We start from the raw sequence: 21,114 nt of genomic DNA, 5'->3' as shown, positions 1-21,114 counted from the left end.
TGTGGTGGGAGATTCACTCTGTGTCTGACCCCGGGAGTGTGCGATGGGACGGTACGGAGGGAGCTTCACTCTGTGTCTGACCCTGGGAGTGTGTGATGGGACGGTGCGGAGGGAGATTCACTCTGTGTCTGACCCCGGGAGTGTGTTCTAGGACAGTGTGGAGAGAGCTTCACTCTGTGTCTGACCCCGGGGGTGTGCGATGGGACGGTGCGGAGGGAGCTTCACTCTGTGTGTGACCCCGGGAGTGTATGATGGGACCGTGTGGAGGGTCCTTCACTCATCACTTGTGCCTCCTCTTCAGAAATACGTGGCTGGCTTTGACTCCCGCAACGCGTATTGGATCGGCATGAAGGAGATCCCGGAGAACCTGAGCTGGGTCTGGGTGGACGGAACTCTCCTGCAGGACCATTTGACGTAAGTGTCTCCGGCTCGGAACGTGTTCTCGACACCCTTCCTCTTTGTTCCCCCACCCCTACGGCCACAACCCCATCCTCCGCGTCCACCCTGTGCACTTAGGGTGGGCGGATCCTTCCGCGGGGGTCCGGCAGGCTTTGACTACTCAGGCTTCCTGCCATCCCTGTCACTGGAGAACTACTGCCCTGATCTGGGCCAGGTTCCTATCATTGTCTGAGGCTCAGATGGGGTGGACGGTCAGAGTCGTTTTCCCAGGGCTGCGGTGCCATGTGAAGTCATTGAGTCTGTGAGGGGCACAATGCAGAAGCTGCCCATGTCGCCCATGACAAATTATTATCCTGCCTCATTAACTGTTGTCGGGCTTCCCACCGATTCTAACCGACGTTTTGATGACAGACGTCGCCATCTTCATCAGGGATGATGCCACGGCACGGCTAGCCCGGTGGTATTTATACCCCCGACGTCCCTCTCTCCTGATTGGTTCGTCCTCAACCAATCAGGTTTCCGCTGTCGCACCTTGTTTAAAATCGCTTTCCAGTTCTAACTTGGAGTGAGACCTTTCTCTTTCTGGAAATTCTTGGTCTCTTGTCTTAATTCAACGGCTTCCATTCTGTCTTGTCCCAGCAACCTGCACCTGGGCCATAGCTCTCCATAACCCTGTCATCCACGTACTTATCCAAACTTCTCTGCAATATTACAGATGAACTTGCATCCACCATTTTCTGCTGTTAGCTGGTTCCACTGTCTGAGTGAAGTTCCCCCTCACCTTTCTCTCAGTCATTTCACCTTTCGCCCTTAACCCATGACCTCTCATTCTTGTCTCACCCAACCTTAGTGGAAAAAGCCTGCTTGCATTTACCCTATCTATGCCCCTCATTCGTTTGTATACCTCTGTCAAATCTCTCCTCCATTTCCTGCTCTCCAGGGATAAAGTCCTAACCTGTTCAACCTTTCCTATAACTCAAATCCTCCAGTCCTGGCAACGTTCTTGTAAATTTTCACTGCACTCTTTCAATCTTATTAGTATCTTCAGCAATGGATGACATAGCTTTGAGTTTACGTGGTTGTTTTTTAAAACAATGACAAAATGCAGATTTAAAGTGAAACGTGTAGCAAGATACAGAGACAATCTCGTCCTGTATATCGTCCACACAGATCACATCATTACACAGTGTGTTGAGGTAGAACAAGGTCGAACAGTAAGAGGATGCAGAATAGAGTGTCACAGCCACAGAGAAAGTGCAGAGCAGGCAGGCAGTGAGGTGCAAGATCATGAAAAAGACGATTGTGAGGTCAAGAGCCCATCTTATCGTACTGGGGAACTGTTCAGGAGTCTAATAGCACCGTGGAAGAAGCTCTTCTTCTGTCTGCTGGTGCGTGTTTTCAGTCTTCTGTATCTTCTGCCTGATGAGAAGGGAGAGAGGGGAGAAAGGAGAGAATGTCTGTGGTGGGTGGGGTCTTTCATTATACCGGCTGCTTTACTGGGGCATTGGGAAAACAGTGCCTTGTGGAAATATTCAGCCCCCAAACATTTGATCACATACGTGAATATTACAACCAGGGATTTTGATCAATTTAACTGAGAATTTTTATTTGTGAATCACATGCTCCCTTTTTCCCCCACATTAGAGCCCAAACAACAGGGAAAGTTGTGAAGCATGAAAAACTATAAATTCTCAAACTGAAATGTCACCAGTTCAAGAGTATTCATCCCCCTTTGCTCAGTGTTCAGCTGAACCACCTCTCACAGCTATTACAGCCAGTAGTCTTTTTAGATAAGTCTCTATTAACTGTGCACGACGTGACGGAGCAAGGTTTGCCCATTCCTCCTTGCAAATTTTCTCAAGCTGTGTCAGGTTAGTTGGGGAGTGCTGGTGGACAGCAGTCTTGACGTCTTGCCAGAAATGTTTGATACAAAGATTCAAAGATTCAAAAAACTTTATTGTCATTCTAACCGTACATCAGCTCTGCAGGGCAGAATGAGACAGCGTTTCTCAGGGGCAGTGCAATCATAACATAACAAACGCAACACTAAATAATAAACATAACAATAAACAGTAAAACAGAACAGCCACGTCAGTTAAATCAGTTATAAGTGTCCAGTGCAAGTTACAAGTGTCCAAAGCAGGGTCAGGTAGAGCAGCTATTTAGCAGTCTGACTGCCTGTGGGAGGAAGCTGTTTAGTATCCTTGTGGTTTTAGTTTTGATGCTCCTGTGACATTTGCCTGATGGCAGAAGAACAAACAGTTCATGGAGTGGGTGTGAGGGGTCTTTAATGATGTACCGTGTCTTCTGGAGGCATCGACTCTGAGAGAGGTCTTGGACAGAAGGTAGGGAGACCCCAATAACCTTCTCTGCTCCCCTAACCACCATCTGCAAAGCTTTTTTGTCGACAGCACTGCAGCTGGAGTACCAGGTTGTGATGCTAAAGGTCAGCACACTCTCTGTAGAATGTAGTTAAGATGTTAGTGGGGAGTGATGCTTGTTTAAGCTTCCTCAGAAAGTGCAATCTCTGCTGGGCCCGTTTCACAATCCCAGCGGTGTTCCTGGACCAGGTGAGATTGTCCGAGATCTGCAGCCCAAGCAACTTGATGTTTTCCACTCTCTCCACTGTGGAGCCGCTGATGCTGAGGGGTGTGTGCTCAGGCTGAGACCGTCTGAAATCAACGATCATCTCCTTGGTTTTGGTGACATTAAGCATCAAGTTGTTATCCCTGCACCAGCTCTCTAGGTGTTTGACCTCCTCCCTGTACATTGTTTCATCAGTTTTGCTGATGAGCCCCACCACGGTGGTATCAGCTGCAAATTTAATGATCAGGTTCTCCTTCAATCTGGCTGCACAGTCATGTGTTAGCAGTGTAAACAGGGATGGGCTAAGCACACAGCCTTGTGGGGATCCAGTGCTCAGTGTGATGGAGTCAGAGATGTTCCTGCCAACATGGACTGACTGTGGTCTCTCTGTCAAGAAATCCAGAATCCAGCGACACATGGCAGTGCTAAAGCCAAGCAGCGACAGTTTCTCCACTAGTCTCTGGGGGATGATGGTATTGAACGCTGAACTGAAATCAATGTACAGGATTCTGGCATAAGTGTCTTTGTTGTCCAAGTGAGAGAGAACTGTGTGCAGTGTGGTGGATATTGTGTCCTCCGTAGAGCGATTTGGACGATAAGAAAACTGTAGAGGATCCAGTGATGAGGGGAGGCTGGCTGTGATATGAGGCTTGACAAGCCGTTCAAAACATTTCATCACTATGGGGGTCAGGGCAACGAGACAGTAATCATTCAGACAAAATCATTCTTTGCTACAGGGATGATTGTGGAGGTTTTGAAGCATCTGGGGACAATGGCTTGATCGGGTTAAGGCCAGGACTCTGACTGGGCCACTCAAGGACATCAATTTTCTTCATTTGAAGCCACTCCATGGTTTCTCAGGCAGTGTGATTTGTGTTGTTGTCCTGCTGAAAGATGAACTTCCTCCCTGGTTTAAGCTTTCTGGCAGCAGAGGCTTCCAAGTTTTTATCGAGGATCTCTCTGTATTTAGCAGCATTCATCTTCCCATCAATCCTGACCAGATTTCCAGTCTCTGCTGCTGAAAATCATCTTCATAGCATGATGGGGATACCATAATTTCCAGTACTGGTTGGGCTACCTGATGCACAATATTAAATTTTCGCTTCACTTACAGCTTTGTGCTGAGGCCAAAAAGTTCCACTTTAGTCACATCGGAGCATAAGACCTCCTTCCACACCATTACAATTTCTTCTGTGTGACTCTTTGCAGTATTTACAGGCAAGGATAAGCTTTCTTTCAGCCAGGGTTGTTTTTTTGCCATTCTTCCATAAATACTTGTTTTGTGCAAGGCTTTAAAGACTGTGGACATGAAATTCATCTCCAGTTGCAGCCACTGACTCCTGCAGCTCACTCAGAGTGACTGTCGTTGTCACAGTAGCCTCTCTTACAAGTGCCAGTCTTCTCCAACGATTAAGTTTAGAGGGAGCGTCTGACCTAGGCAGTGTGGCTGTGGTTTCATATTTATTCCTCTGTTTCACGATGGACTACACTGAGTTCTGAGGTGTGTTCAGTGCCTTTGAGATGGTCTTGTACCCTTCCCCAGATTTGTGCTTCAATATTATCATTTCCCTGACTTGTCTTGAATGCTTTTGTGTTTTCATTTTGGTTTGGTCTGTTGAATACCTACCAGACTGTTGGCCTTTACTGGGAGAGGGGTATTTATTCAAATGATACTCCAATTTTCTACATCAACAAATCGGGTGAGTTGGTAAGGTATTGCACCTGGGGAAAGTTAGCATAGTAATTGCAAAGGGGATGAATGCTTTTTCAGCCTGACAATTTTGGTTTTTAATTGTTAGGAAATTGTTGATAGGTTTTGGATTTGACATGATGCACACTGTTTTATAGATTAGCTCAAGATATCCCACCTCGATATGTTTTTAATTTAGAAAATGAGACGGTAAAACGTGAAATAGTGGTGGAGGCTGAATACTTTTGGTTTTTCGAGGAACTGTAGTCAGAGTCGATGGAGGGGAGGCTGGTCTGTGTGACATGCCAGGCTGCATTCACAGCTTGCTGCAGTTTCCCGTGGTCGCGGACGGGGCAGATGCCGTGCCAACCTGCAATGCATCCCGATAGGATGCCTCCTATAGTGGATTGATTAAAAATTGGTAATCGTCGACGGGAACGTGCCGAATTTCTTTATCCTCCTGAGGAAGTAAAGGCGCCGTCGGTGAGCTTTCTCGACTGTGACGTCAGCCACGAAACAAGCACGATTTACAAAGAAGAACGCAATGAAGACAAGTGAAAAGCAACTCCATTTTAGCGACGTGTTCAAGGTGGCCGTGGTGTTGTTGAATTTTCTCTGTAGTGGTTAGAGTTCATTGCTCCTTCTCTGTAACTGTTACATTAATGCTCCATTGTTGCTTTAGCGTGTTCTATTATGTCTCTTTATTGCCTTCAAGAAAATGATTCTCCAGGCAATATATGAAGATAGACCATAGAACAGCACGTCACGGGAACAGGCCATTCAGGACACAATGTTGTGCCGAACCAGCTAAAAGGCAAATCCTTCCTACCTACACAACGTCCTTCTCCCTCCATCTTCTTTACATCTCAGATGTTATACACCGCTATCTGATCTCCCCTCGGCCTCCGATGCTCCAGAGAAAACAACCCAAGTTTATCCTGCCTCTCATGACAGCACATGCCCTCTATACCAGGCAGCATCCCGGTAAACCTCTTCTGCACCCTCTCCAAAGCCTCAACATCCTTCCTACAGTTGGGTGACCACAATGTCTGCAATACCCCAGAAGTGGCTTAACCAGAGTTATACGAAGGTGTAACACAACCTCTTGACTTTTGACCTCAATTCCTCGACTAACAACATCAGCATCCCATAAGCACCTTCCAGTAGACACTTTCAAAGAGCAACGAACTTGAACCCAAAGATCCCTCCGCTCAGAAACACGACTAAGGGTCTTGCCCTTAACAGTGTACTGCCTCCTTGCATTAGCCCTCCCGAGGTGCAGTACCTCACACTTATCTGGGTTAACCTCCATCTGCCATTTCTCTGCCCATATCCACAACTGATCTATACTGTGCTGTATTCTTTGCCCGTCTTCCACACTATCCACAATTCCACCAATCTTGGTACCATCTGCAAACTTTACTAACCTCCGTGTTATGAACTATTTGACAAGAAGCCATGCAAAGACTGAATAATCAAGATACATGGTGTTGGGGGTTAGTATGTCAGCATGGAGACAGGATCAGCTAACCAATACAAGTCAGAGAGTTGAGGTAAACACTGATTGTCCCGACTGGTTGTATGGAAACACTAGTACCCAGGAACAGAAAGCCTTCAAAGAGTAGTGGGTACAGCCCAGTCCCCAGGAAAAGCTCTCCCCACCATTGAGCACATCTACAAGGAGTGTTGACACGAGAAACCAGCATCTATCATCAGTGACCCCCACCATCCAGACCATGCTCTCCACTCACTGCTTCCATTGGGCAGGAAGTACAGGAGCCTTGGGTCTCACACCACCAGGTTCAGGAATTATTATTACACTTCAGTAATGGTCCAGTGAGGATAACTTCACTCACCTCAATCCTAATCTGATCCCACAACCTATGGACTCACTTTCAAGGAATCGACATCTCAGGTTCTCAGATAATTTTTTACTTATTTTTTATTATTTGCACAGTTTGACTCTTGCACTTTGGTTGTTTGTTAGTCTTTGTGAGCGTGTTGGTTTTTTTCTCATTAATTCTGTTGTATTTCTGTGTCCTACCATGAACACCTCCGAGACAGTGAATGGCAGTGCAATATATAGTGACATATTTGTTCAGAGTTCAAAAAGTTCAAAGTAAAATTTGTTGTCAGAGTGCATACACGTCACCACACACAAGGCTGAGATTCTTTTTTCCTGCAGGCAGGGATACTGAGCAAATCTACAGAACGGTAACTGTAAACAGGATCAATGAACAACAAACTGTGCGAATGCAGATATAAATAAACAGCAATAAATAACAAGAGAATGAAATAGCAAGATAATAAATTTACTTTGAACTTGGAGACGGGTGTTTCTCTGACTGGCAGTCAGCAGTGGGTAGAGGGTCAATACCAGCTCCACAACCGTTTACAATTCACATCGACGATTGTGAAAAGGGGGCCAAGTGTAGTGTATCTAAGTTTGCTGTTGACGCTAAACTGAGTGGGAAAGCAAATTGTGCAGAGGACGCGGAGAGTCTGAGGAGAGATATAGATAGGTTAGGTGAGTGGGCAAGGGTGTGGCAGATGGAGTTACTGGGTTGCCAAGTGTGAGCTCGTCTACTTTCAGAAGGAAAAATAGATGATTATTATTTAAATGGTGAGAGTCAACAACAAGTTGTTGTGCAGAGGGACTTGCGAGTGCTTGTGCATGAAGATTGCTTCGCAGCTGCAACGGGTTATCGAAGAAGGTAAATGGCTATTGCAAGAGGAATTGAATTTAAGAGCAGAGAGGTTATGTTGCAACCTGTGCAGGTGAGGCCGCATCTGGAGTACTGCGTGCAGTTCTGGTCTCCTTACTTGAGGAAGGATGGACTGGCTTTGGAGGCGGTGCAGAGGAGGCTCACCAAGTTGATTCCAGATATGAGGGGGTTAGACTATGAGGAGAGATTGAGTCGCTATGAGGAGGAACTATAGTCGCTGGCCTAATTCTGCTCCTTTGTCTGTCTTATGGTCTGTTGTCTTCTGATCTTATTGAATGGTGTAGCAGGCTTTATGGGCCAGCAGAGCTGACTCCGGCTACTATTTACCATGTTCATATGCCCCTGACCCCTTGTTCTAGATTCTCCAACCACAGGAAACAGCATCCACACTGCCACTCAGTCGGGACCCTCCCCATCGTTCCCCACAACCTACCTGAAAGCAAGATGACATAGAATACGACAGCACCGAATGGCTCCTTTGGCCCGTGATGTTGTACTAACCCCTTAACCTATTCTAAGAACTAACCCGTCCCTCCTGCTCAGCCCTAAATGTTTATGTCATCCACGTACCTTTTGAAGAGTTTCCTTTCATGCCCCCAGTGTACCTTCCACGCACCCACCACTCTGTAGAACAAAACTTGCACTCAAAATTGCCCCCCACCATACTTTCCTCCAATAACCTTAGAATTATGCGCCCTGTTATTAGTAATTCCCTCCCCGCGAGAAAGATGCTGGCCATCCACTCGATCTATGCCTTTTACAGATCTCCATCAGTTCGCTGCTTCTACCCTCCTCTGCTCCAGAGAGAAGAGCCTTAGCCTGCTCGGCCTCACCAGACGTGCTGTGTAACCCATCCTGGCACACCTCCGCTGCACCTCCCAGCTCCATCCTCCTCTGGTGGTCGGGGGGGAACGAGCTCAATGTTCGCATTCACTTCAAAGTAGAAGAGCTAGGACGTAACGCCGGGGCTTTATGGGGCATCGGGCAGACTGCGCCTGGGGTACTGTGACCAGTTTGGGGCTCCTTATCGAGGACAAGGTGTGCTGGTATTGGGGAGGGTCCAGAGGAAGTTGATCCTCGCAATGAAAGGGTTGATGTACGAGGAGCATCGGATGGCTCTGGACCTGTACCCGCGGGAGCCGAGAAGAACCGGGTGCAGGGGATCTCACTGAAGCCCAGCCAATATTGAAAGGCCTGGATAGAGCAGACTTGGAGAGGACATTTCCTGTATTGGACGAGTCTGGGACCCGAGGGCACGGCCTCGGAGTACGAGGGCAGAGATGAGGAGGGATTTCCTGAGCCAGAGGGTGGTGAGTCTATGGAATTCATTGCCACAGGCAGCTGTGGGAGCCATGTCATTGGGTGCATTGGAGGCTAGAGGTTGATAGATGCTTGATTGGTCAGGGTACCAAAGGTTACGGGGAAAAGGAGGCAGGGATAGGGGAGATCTGACAGAGGTGAGAGGCATAGAGAGAGTAGATGGAGAAACCTTTTCCCAAGGGTTGAAACATCTAACACCAGAGGGCATGCATTGAAGGTGGGAAGGGGTCATTTCAAAGGAGAGGTGAGGAGCAGGTTTTTTGCTCAGAGAGTGATGGGTGTCTGGGATGTGCTGCCTGGGGTGGTGGTAGAGGCAGAAACATTACAGACTTTTAAGAGATGTTCAGATAGGCACATGAATGTGAGGAAAATGGAAGATATGGACATTGTGTAGAAGGGATCAGTTGGGTTGGCATTTCATTACTAATGTAGTTGGGTTAGCACAATACTGTGGGCCGAAGGGCCTTTGCTGGGTTGTACTGTGTTGAGGGCAGTGGAAGGAGGGAGAATAAGTCAGACAAGCTGCAAAGACAGAGCAGACTTGAAGGGCCGAATGGCCTTATCCCGGCTATATCTTTTGATGGGGCGGCACAGACCAAACACAGCACTCCAACAACAGGAATTCTGCAGATGCTGGAAATTCAAGCAACACACATCAAAGTTGCTGGTGAACGCAGCAGGCCAGGCAGCACCTCTAGGAAGAGGTGCAGTCGATTTTTCGGGCCGAGAACCTTCGTCCTGACCTCCCGTGGCCAACAGTAACATGGTGTTAACCCTCCTAATTGCTGTCTGCGTCGCCAGCCTTTTGTCACCCACTCGATCAGCACGTCCGAGTGTCTCGGACCGGGCCGCTCGCTCTCTCTCTCTCTCTCTCTCCCTGACCTTAATTAATCGCTCTGTTTCCCAGGCGCTGTGGGTCATCCGCAGCCCAGCGACTGCAGGGTCCTCTGTGTGTCAACGCATCGGCTGCTGGCCCCCACCCCACCCCACCCCCGCCAGATACCACAGGGGCAATGCCCGTTCCGGGGTCGAGGGGGCTGCGATAAGATGTCCAATTAGTACAGTCCCGGACTGCTCCTGGTCGTGCATTCCCACGTCGCCTGTGCTCTGGTGATTATACATCGAGAACTTTTACTTATTCCAAACTATCTGTGTGAGATGTCAGATGCAGCAGTGCCTGCAACGCAGTCTCTCTCTCTCTCTCTCCAGCCCCGTCAGCTCTCTTCTACACACTAGCTAACTCTCTCAGTCCCTCCGTCTCTGAGCTCCCTCTACACACTAACTCCTCTCTCTGTCCCTCTGCCTGTCCGCTCTCTTCTACACACTCACTACCTGTCAGCTGCCTTCTACACACTACCCTCTCTTCGTCCCCTCTCTCTCTCTCTCTCTTTCTGTCAGATCTCTTCTACACACTAATTACCTGTCAGCTCCCTTATACACACTAACTAACTCTCTCAGTCCCTCTGTCTCTGAGCTCCCTACCCCCTCTCTCTATCTCTGTCAGCTTCCTTGTGCACACTACCCCTCTCTCTGGGGGGAGGGTGGGAAGGAGAAGGCTGGTGGGTTCCAGGTGAAAAACCAGAAAGGGGTAAGATAAAGGGGTGGGGGAGGGGAAGCAGGGAGGTGATAGGCAGGAAAGGTAAAGAAGGAATAGGGGAAAACACTTCCTTCCCACCCTCCCCTCACCTTCTCTATAGGGCCTCTGCCCCTTCCCTCTACAGTCCTGACGAAGGGTTCCGGCCCGAAACGTTGACCGATCTTTTCCACGGATGCTGCCCGACCTGCTGAGTTCCTCCAGCGTGTTGTGCGTGTTGCTTTGGTCTGATTTGCTCTGTGTGCCCCTCCTCTCTCTCTCCCCCCACCTCTTTGCCGCTCCGTCCTTCTCTCTCTCGCATGCTACTCTGTGTCACTCTCCCTCTCTCTCTGGATCTTCTGCCTCTGTTCTCCTTTCTCTCTGACCCTCGCTCTTTTTCTAAGTGCCTGCCTTTCTCCTCTCTGCCTCTATCCCCTCACCGACCCTCTCACTCTCATCTTTTCTCTCTCCCTCCTTCTCTCTCAGTCCTCAGTTCTCTGTGTTCTCTCTCTCTCTTTCTGTCCTTCCTCTCTGCATAATGCAACTTTATGCCTCCAACCCTCTCTTTCTCTCTCTTTCTGACTCTCTCTCTCTGTCCTCTGACCCCCCCATCTCGCTGTCTGCCTCTAACTCTCCCTTTTTTTCTTTCACTGATCTCTCCCCCCCCCCCCCACCGTCTTTGTTGAGAGGGATAATAAATCAGCCATGATAGAGTGTGGGACAGACTCGATGGGCCAGACAGTCTCATTCTGCCCCTGTGTCTTGTATCTCTCCATCCCTCTCCTTCTCTTCTCAGTGCCTGCCTCTACCCCCTCCCTTTGCTTCCAGCCCTCGCCCATCTCCCACTCCCTTACATCTCTCCCTCTGCCTCCCCTCTTCCTAGATCATGACCCCTACACACACACACACACACACACACACACATACCCACAACACTCACACACACACACACACACACACACGATCACAACACTCACACTCAAACACACACTCACAAAAACACACACACACACACACACACAATCACAACACACACTCACACACACAGACACACACACGAACACACACACGATCACAACACTCACACACACACACACACACACATACCCACAACACTCACACACACACACACACACACACATACCCACAACACTCACACACACACACACACACACACGATCACAACACTCACACTCAAACACACACTCACAAAAACACACACACACACACACACACAATCACAACACACACTCACACACACAGACACACACACGAACACACACACGATCACAACACTCACACACACACACACACACACACACATACCCACAACACTCACACACACACACACACACACACACGATCACAACACTCACACTCAAACACACACTCACAAAAACACACACACACACACACACACAATCACAACACACACTCACACACACAGACACACACACGAACACACACACGATCACAACACTCACACACACAGACACACACGATCACAACACACACTCAAGCACACACTCACAAAAACACACACACACACAATCACACACACAGACACACACACACACACACACTCACAGAGACAGACACACACACACACACAGACACACACACAGACACACACAAATACACACACACACACAAATACACACACACACAGACACACACACACACAGACACACACACACACATACACACACACACACACCCACAGACACACACACACACACGTCATGTTCCTGTCAAGCTGAGGTACACAAGGTGTAGTGAGAATCTCACTTGCAGCAGCGCCGCGGGCTCATGGTGTCAGACAGGCAACATTAGAGGAGACATCAGTTGGACCTGCCTTGTCCGAGGAGGAGACAATGAGTGTCTGCTGGTGCAGAGGGGGTCACAGAGGCCGGGATTGGGGTTGTGCTAGTCGCCCAGGACTTGCTGTCACCCCGCTGTTGCCATCGGGGAAGGTGGTACGGGAGCCTCAGGACCCGCACCAGCAGGTTCAGGAACAGTTACTACCCCTTGGACATCAGGCTCCCGACCCAGAGCAGATAACTTCACTCGCCCCATCACTGAAATGTTCCCCACAGCCTACGGATTCACTTTCAAGGGCTCATGCTGTCGATATTCATTGCTCATCTATTTATTTATTTCTGTATTTGCACGGTCTTTTGTCTTCTGCTCTCTGGTTGAACGCCCAACTGGTGCGGCTGTTCATTGATTCTGTGACGGTCATCACTCCTCAGATTTATTGGGTGTGCCGTGTACTTTGAGAATAAGGTTATGGTGAGCTCGCTGGTCGAAGGGAGGCTGGTGTGGGACTTGCCGGCTCCCGGACCTCTGCCCGATGAGAAGACCTTTGACGATGGACGGTGCCTTCCTGAGGCAGTGCCTCCTGTAGACACTACCCACGACGGGGAGGGATGTGCTCGTCAGGGCCCCTGACTCTCTGCAGAGTCCTTCGTTCCCCGTGTGTTAGAACCGTCACACCAGTCAGGCACTCTCCACAGCGGTATCTGCAGAAGTCCGTCAGGCAAACCTCCTGAGAAGGTGAAGATGCCGGGCGTGTGCCCTCTGGGTGGTGGCGTCTGGGCCCAGGACAGGTCATCGGAGGTGCTAACGCCGGCCGATCAAAGCCGCCACCTCTCTCCAACCCCCGCTACCCCAGTCACACGTCCGCCCTCCTTGCCTCTTGCCGTAGTCGGCAGGCTGACTGAGAGGTTGTGGCTGTGGCCCCACTCGATCTGTTCCACTTTCCACATCAGACAACTTCCAATGTTCCCCCAACCGGGAGACCCCAACAGTGGGTAGTGATAATAGGATCCAGGATTTAATTCTGCACTATCTCTCCCACCTCACACCCCCTCTCCCATCTCACTCCCTCAATCCCTCCCTCCCACCTCACTCCCCCTCTCCCATCTCACTCTCCCTCAATCCCCCATTTCACCTCAATCCTCCTCTCCTATCTCACTGCCTCAATGCCTCCCTTTCATCTCAATCCCCCTCTTCCATCTCACTCCCTCCCTCCCAACTCACTCCCCCCTCAATCTCTCCCTCTCAACTCACTCCCCCTCAAACCCTCCCACCCACCTCTCCCTCTCAATCCCTCCCGCCACACTCTCCCCTCAATCCCACCTCACTCACCCTCTTCCCTACCTCACACCTAACTCCTGCTCAATCTCTTCCTCCCACCTCACTCTCCCTCCTCCCTCTTGACTCCCCCTGAATCCCTCCCTCCCGGACCTGTGCCTGGTCCCTTGTCTCACCCCCCCCCCCCCGCCTCCACCCCCCGTCCTGCTGCAGGTTCTGGGAGCGGGGCTACCCGGCCGGTTACTTTGACTACCAGCTGGAGGTGTTCGGACACTGCGGCGTGCTGCGCAGACGGGCCTGGGCCAACGCTGCCTGCGGCCGGCACCACCGCTGGATCTGCAAGCGTACCTCCGAGAAGCTGCCCTTCAGCCTCTGAGCCGACCCACCTACCCCGTCTCCATCCGAGAGGCCCCCTCCTCCGGCCCCTCAGCGGCAGAGGGGGAGGCGAGGATCCAGACAGGGTTGGAACCCCTCACCAGGCCAACACCGCACCTTCCACCCCGTCACCCCCACCCAACAGCACCTGCCCCATTCCCCACCCCGTGAAGAGCCTCCCTCTGGGTCGGTCGGTGAGGGAGCTGCCCCCTCTGGGAAAGGCAGCCAATGTGGGACAGAGGGAGCTCCGCACTCCGGTGGAGACAGTGGGTGTGGAGCGGAGGGAGATCCCCACCCGAGGAAGGGCGGCGAGGGAGCTCCGGACTGTGGGAGGGAAGGGAAGGGGCAGTGAGGAATCTCCCCCCAGTACGAGGGGCTGTGAGTGTGGGGGGGTGAGGGAGCTCCCCTCTGTTAGAGGAGGAGTGAGGGATCTCCCCATGGGGAGGTCAGTGAGTGTGGGACAGTGAGGGAGCTCCCCTCTGTTAGAGGAGGAGTGAAGGATCTCCCCACAGTGGGAGGGGCAGTGAGTGTGAGACGGTGAGGGAGCTCCCCAGTGTGAGGGCGGGTGTACAGAGGAAGGTTTACAGTATCACTGGAGCACAGAGTGAGGGGGTTATGGGGAGAGACCACCTTGGCAGCAGCCTCACCAAAGCCCCTCTCGGGCACAAACGGGATGAAGGAGGGGGTGGGGAAGAGTGCAGTCCTGCCCTTGGCCGTTTACCCTGTTCGGATCTCCTCCGAAACGTCTGTAATCACGCACTGACAGGGGTTTTGGGGGCGGGGGAGAGGAGGGGGGGCAAAGAGATTGGCGGCTGTGTCGAGCTGGAAGATTATCTCATAGCCATCACTGAAATTGCATTGTACTGGATGGTCGCTCTGTAATTGTACTGTCAGTCAATAAACCCAGCTGCTCTGTGAAATCTGGCCGGTGTCTGGGAGAGGATAGTGGCGGGGTCTGAGGGTGACCCCTGTCCGACGGCGTGCCCTGCCCCTCGTGACCGAAGGTGAGGCCTCCAGTTCGTGCCCGACAGCCCTCCCAGAAGGGGCTCCGATGGGCTGGGAGTCCAGCTGAGCTAGCAACGTTCCCCGAAGAGGCCATGAACTGGAAGGGGGAGGGTGACCACAGATTGGGGGAGGGGGAAAGGGGGGCTCCCTCCAGCGGCCCCTCGCGTTTTCTGTCTCTCGGCCACTCAGTCCATTCCCATCCAACTCACTTCCTCCATCACTCCCACATAGAGAGAGGCACGGACTAAACTGATGGGTGCTGTCCCCTTCGTGGGGGTGAGGTAACCAACACCAGAGGACACACACTGAAAGCGAGAGGGGGGAGCTTCGAAGGAAATGTAAAGGGCAACTGTTTTCTTCCGCTCACAGACCAGTTGGGTGCCCAGAATGTGCTGTGTGGTAGAGGCTGAGCTGTTAGGGGCTTTCAAAAGATGTCTAGATGGGCACATGATTGTGAAAAAAGGGAAAAATATAATGGACATCCCGGCGTCAGACACAGAGTGAAGCTCCCTCCGCACCGTCCCATCACACACTCCCGGGGTCAGACACAGAGTGAATCTCCCTCCACACCGTCCCGCCACACACTTCCGGGGTCAGACACAGAGTGAAGCTCCCTCCGCACCGTCCCACCACACACTCCCGGGGTCAGACACAGAGTGAATCTCCCTCCGCACCGTCCCACCACACACTCCCGGGGTCAGGCACAGAGTGAATCTCCCTCCACACTGTCCCATCATATACTGCCAAACAGAGGTTGTGTGGAAAGTGAGAGGCAGTGTGGTCCTATCGATCTCTCTCTCTGCTCCTGTGTTTAGTGTTCTGGGACCAGATGGCCTCAACAATGTTTACAGTTATCTGCAGTCCTCACGGCCATGAACTTCTGATGGGAAATGTCCCCAGTGTCTGGATTGCATCCCAGATCTGTCCCTGTGGCCTCCCATTGAAGCTCACTCCTGACGTGCACAATCCTTCCCGGAATATGGAGGGGCAGGGGAAATTGCAATTCCCCGTCAGGCGAGACGTGAAGGGGGATGGGTCTTGTGGGTGGAGCGAGTGAGGGCAAAGGGAATGGAAACGGTTGGAATGAGCGGTGTGTTCCTTGATGAAAAGAGAGAGACAGAGCACGAAAATGAGGGGAATGGCAAGGGAAAACAAAAGCAAATCTGCAGATGCTGGAAATCCGAAGCAACGCACACAGAATGCTGGAGGAACTCAGCAGGCCAGGCAGCATGTGTGGAAAAGAGTGAACGGTCAACGTTTCGGGCCAAGATCCTTCATCAGGACCGGAAAAATAAAGATGTGGAGTCAGAGTTGGGTGGGTGGAGGGGTGTGAGGATGGCGGGAACCTGTGCACATCGATCAACGATTCCTCCTGCTGTTAGATACTCCCTCCTCCATCACTGCCCTCCCCTCTTCCTCCCACACTGCCCCATCAATCAGCCCTCCTCAAGCACCTCTCCCTCCCCTCACCATCCCGTCTCTCTCTCTCTCTCTCTCTCTCTCTCTCCACCTTTCCCACATTTCCCTGCTGGTGTCAACCAAACTAATCCCATCCCAAAGTGAACCCATTTCTACCTCAAGTCGAACTAACTCTATTTTAAACGAATTCCTTCCAAAAGTGAACTGATCCCATCTCAGAACCATATTAATCTCATTTAGATGGTGTGCTGTCATCAGCACCAAAACGGCCCATCATTGCAACACAGGGAACGACAAAACAAAGGGAAATCACATTAATCCCACTTCCATCAGGGAGGGGGCTACGCAGCATCCACACCAGGGCCACTGGACTTAGAAACAGTCACTTTCTCCAAACAGTAAAACTGGTCTGCACCTCCAGTCACCAACTCACCCCTCCACTACTGTATAATGTCCTCTGTGTCACCTTATGCACAGACACTCATGTGTCGAGCATCCCCTTGTATACAGACACTCCTGTGTCGAGCGTCTCCCTGTATACAGACACTTCTGTGTCTGGTATCTCTTGTATACAGATACTCCTGTATCTAGTATCCCTTGTATACAGACACTCCTGTGTCTAGCGCCTCCTTGTATACAGACACTCCTGTGTCTAGTATCACGTGTGTACAGACACTCCTGTGTCTAGCGTCTCCGTGTATACAGACACTGCTGTGTCGAGCGTCTCCCTGTGTACAGACACTCCTGTGTCAAGCGCCTCCTTGTATACAGACACTCGTGTCTAGTATCACGTGTATACAGACACTCCCGTGTCTAGCGTCTCCGTGTGTACAGACACTCCTGTGTCTAGCGTCCCCTTGTATACAGATACTCCTGTGTCTAGTATCCCTTGTATACAGGCACTCCAGTGTCGAGCGTTTGCTTCTATACAGCGACTCCTGTATCTGGCGTCTCCTTGTATACAGACACTCCTGTATCTGGCGTCTCCTTGTATACAGACACTCCTGTGTCTAGCGTCTCCTTGTGACAGACACTCCTGTGTCCAGCATCTCCTTGTATACAGACACTCCTGTGTCTAGCGTCTCCGTGTGACAGATACTCCTGTGTCGAGCGTCTCCTTGTATACAGACACTTCTGTGTCTGGTATCCCTTGTGACAGACACTCCTGTGTCTAGTGTCTCCTTGTATACAGACACTCCCGTGTCTAGCGTCTCCTTGTATACAGACACTCCTGTGTCTAGCGTCTCCGTGTATACAGACACTCCTGTGTCCAGCATCTCCTTGTATACAGCACTCCTGTGTCGAGCGTCTCCTTGTATACAGACACTTCTGTGTCTGGTATCCCTTGTGACAGACACTCCTGTGTCTAGTGTCTCCTTGTATATAGACACTCCTGTGTCTAGCGTCTCCGTGTATACAGACACTCCTGTGTCCAGCATCTCCTTGTATACAGACACTCCTGTGTTGAGCGTCTCCTTGTATACAGACACTCCTGTGTCTAGTATCACGTGTGTACAGACACTCCTGTGTCTAGCGTCTCCGTGTGTACAGACACTCCTGTGTCTAGCGTCCCCTTCTATACAGATACTCCTGTGTCTGGTACCCCTTGTATACAGGCACTCCAGTGTCGAGCGTTTGCTTGTAACAGCCACTCCTGTATCTGGCGTCTCCTTGTATACAGACACTTCTGTGTCTAGTGTCTCCTTGTGACAGACACTCCTGTGTCTAGCATCCCCTTTTATACCGATACTCCTGTGTCTAGTATCCCTTGTATACAGGCACTCCAGTGTCGATTGTTTCCTTGTATACAGGCACTCCTGTGTCTAGTGTCTCCTTGTATACAGACACTCCTGCGTCTGGCGTCTCCTTGTGACAGACACTCCTGTGTCTAGTGTCTCCTTGTATACAGACACTCCTGCGTCTGGCGTCTCCTTGTGACAGACACTCCTGTGTCTAGTGTCTCCTTGTATACAGACACTCCTGCGTCTGGCGTCTCCTTGTGACAGACACTCCTGTGTCTAGTGTCTCCTTGTATACAGACACTCCTGCGTCTGGCGTCTCCTTGTGACAGACACTCCTGTATCTGGCGTCTCCTTGTATACAGACACTCCTGTGTCGTGCATCTCCTTGTATACAGACACTCCTGCGTCTGGCGTCTCCTTGTGACAGACACTCCTGTGTCTAGTGTCTCCTTGTATACAGACACTCCTGCGTCTGGCGTCTCCTTGTGACAGACACTCCTGTGTCTAGTGTCTCCTTGTATACAGACACTCCTGCGTCTGGTGTCTCCTTGTGACAGACACTCCTGTGTCTAGCGTCTCCTTGTATACAGACACTCCTGTGTCGTGCATCTCCTTGTATACAGACACTCCTGCGTCTGGCATCTCCTTGTGACAGACACTCCTGTGTCTAGTGTCTCCTTGTATACAGACACTCCTGCGTCTGGCGTCTCCTTGTGACAGACACTCCTGTGTCTAGTGTCTCCTTGTATACAGACACTCCTGCGTCTGGCGTCTCCTTGTGACAGAGACTCCTGTATCTGGCGTCTCCTTGTATACAGACACTCCTGTGTCGTGCGTCTCCTTGTATACAGACACTCCTGCGTCTGGCGTCTCCTTGTGACAGACACTCCTGTGTCTAGTGTCTCCTTGTATACAGACACTCCTGCGTCTGGGGTCTCCTTGTGACAGACACTCCTGTGTCTAGCGTCTCCTTGTATACAGACACTCCTGTGTCGTGCATCTCCTTGTATACAGACACTCCTGCGTCTGGCGTCTCCTTGTGACAGACACTCCTGTGTCTAGTGTCTCCTTGTATACAGACACTTCTGCGTCTGGCGTCTCCTTGTGACAGACACTCCTGTGTCTAGTGTCTCCTTGTATACAGACACTCCTGCGTCTGGCGTCTCCTTGTGACAGACACTCCTGTATCTGGCGTCTCCTTGTATACAGACACTCCTGTGTCGTGCGTCTCCTTGTATAAAGACACTCCTGCGTCTGGCATCTCCTTGTGACAGACACTCCTGTGTCTAGTGTCTCCTTGTATACAGACACTCCTGCGTCTGGCGTCTCCTTGTGACAGACACTCCTGTGTCTAGTGTCTCCTTGTATACAGACACTCCTGCGTCTGGCGTCTCCTTGTGACAGACACTCCTGTGTCTAGTGTCTCCTTGTATACAGACACTCCTGCGTCTGACGTCTCCTTGTGACAGACACTCCTGTGTCGTGCGTCTCCTTGTGTACAGACACTCCTGTGTCTGGTATCTCTTGTATACAGATACTCCTGTATCTAGTATCCCTTGTATACAGACACTCCTGTGTCTAGCGCCTCCTTGTATACAGACACTCCTGTGTCTAGTATCACGTGTGTATAGACACTCCTGTGTCTAGTATCACGTGTATACAGACACTCCTGTGTCTAGCGCCTCCTTGTATACAGACACTCCTGTGTCTAGTGTCTTCTTGTATACAGACACTCCTGCGTCTGGCGTCTCCTTGTATACAGACACTCCTGCGTCTGGCGTCTCCTTGTGACAGACACTCCTGTGTCTAGTGTCTCCTTGTATACAGACACTCCTGTGTCTAGCGCCTCCTTGTATACAGACACTTCTGTGTCTAGTATCACGTGTATACAGACACTCCTGTGTCTAGCGCCTCCTTGTATACAGACACTCCTGTGTCGTGCGTCTCCTTGTATACAGACACTCCTGTGTCTAGTATCACGTGTGTACAGACACTCCTGTGTCTAGCGTCTCCGTGTATACAGACACTGCTGTGTCGAGCGTCTCCTTGTGTACAGACACTCCTGTGTCTAGTATCACGTGTGTACAGACACTCCTGTGTCTAGTGTCTCCTTGTGTACAGACACTCCTGTGTCGAGCGTCTCCTTGTGACAGACACTTCTGTGTCGTGCGCCTCCTTGTGACAGACACTTCTGTGTCTAGCGTCTCCGTGTATACAGACACTCCTGTGTCTGGTATCTCTTGTATACAGATACTCCTGTATCTAGTATCCCTTGTATACAGACACTCCTGTGTCTAGTGTCTCCTTGTATACAGACACTTCTGTGTCTGGCGTCTCCTTGTATACAGACACTCCTGTGTTTAGCGTCTCCTTGTATATAGACACTCCTGTATCTGGCGTCTCCTTGTGTACAGACACTCCTGTGTCTAGCATCTCCGTGTATACAGACACTCCTGTGTCGAGTGTCTCCTTGTATACAGACACTCCTATGTCTAGCGTCTCCTTGTCTATAGACACTCCTGTGTCTAGCGTCTCCTTGTATACAGCACTCCTGTGTCTAGTATCTCTTGTATACACACTCCTGTGTCGAGTCTCTCCTTGTATACAGACACTCCTATGTCTAGCGTCTCCTTGTCTACAGACACTCCTATGTCTAGCCTCTCCTTGTTTACAGACACTCCTATGTCTAGTATCCCTTGTGTACACACTCCTGCGTCTAGCGTCTCCTTGTATACAGACAACTCCTGTGTCTAGTATCCCTTGTATACACACTCCTGTGTCGAGCGTCTCCTTGTATACAGCCACTCGTGTCCAGCGTCTCCTTGTGTACAGACACTCCTGTGTCTAGTATCCCTTGTGTATAGACACTCCTGTGTCTAGTGTCCCCTGGTATACAGACACTCCTGACCCTAGTATCCTTTGTATACAGACACTCCTGTGTCTGGTATCCTTTGTATACGGACACTCCTGTGTCAAGCGTCTCCTTGTGTAGAGACACTTGTGTCTGTTTATATCTGTCTCTCTCTCTCTCTGTTTGTCTGTCTCTCTGTCTGCCTGTCTGCCTCTATCTGTATTTATATTTTTGTTATAGTGCTCTTTAGCTTGTGTTTTTTTGTGCTGGAGTAACAATTATTTCACTCTCCTTTACACTTGTGAGATTAGACAACCTTAAATCATTGAATC

General features: G+C 50.6%; 1 protein-coding gene across 1 annotated transcript; it reads left to right on the top strand.

The window, feature by feature from the left end:
- Positions 1 to 301: 301 nt before the first annotated feature.
- On the top strand, positions 302 to 14,536 carry LOC140193144 (CD209 antigen-like protein D; the record flags this gene model as incomplete). The annotated part of the gene is made up of 2 exons (XM_072250558.1): positions 302 to 414; positions 13,604 to 14,536. Coding segments are annotated over 2 exons (276 nt in total), but the record flags the coding sequence as incomplete, so codon positions are not given.
- Between the last annotated feature and the right edge of the window lie 6,578 nt (positions 14,537 to 21,114).

The sequence above is a fragment of the Mobula birostris genome, unplaced genomic scaffold (genome assembly GCF_030028105.1).
Source record: "Mobula birostris isolate sMobBir1 unplaced genomic scaffold, sMobBir1.hap1 scaffold_3981, whole genome shotgun sequence".
NCBI lineage: Eukaryota > Metazoa > Chordata > Chondrichthyes > Myliobatiformes > Myliobatidae > Mobula > Mobula birostris.
Note: the sequence above shows the minus strand (reverse complement) of the source record. Positions and strands in the feature narration are given on the sequence as shown.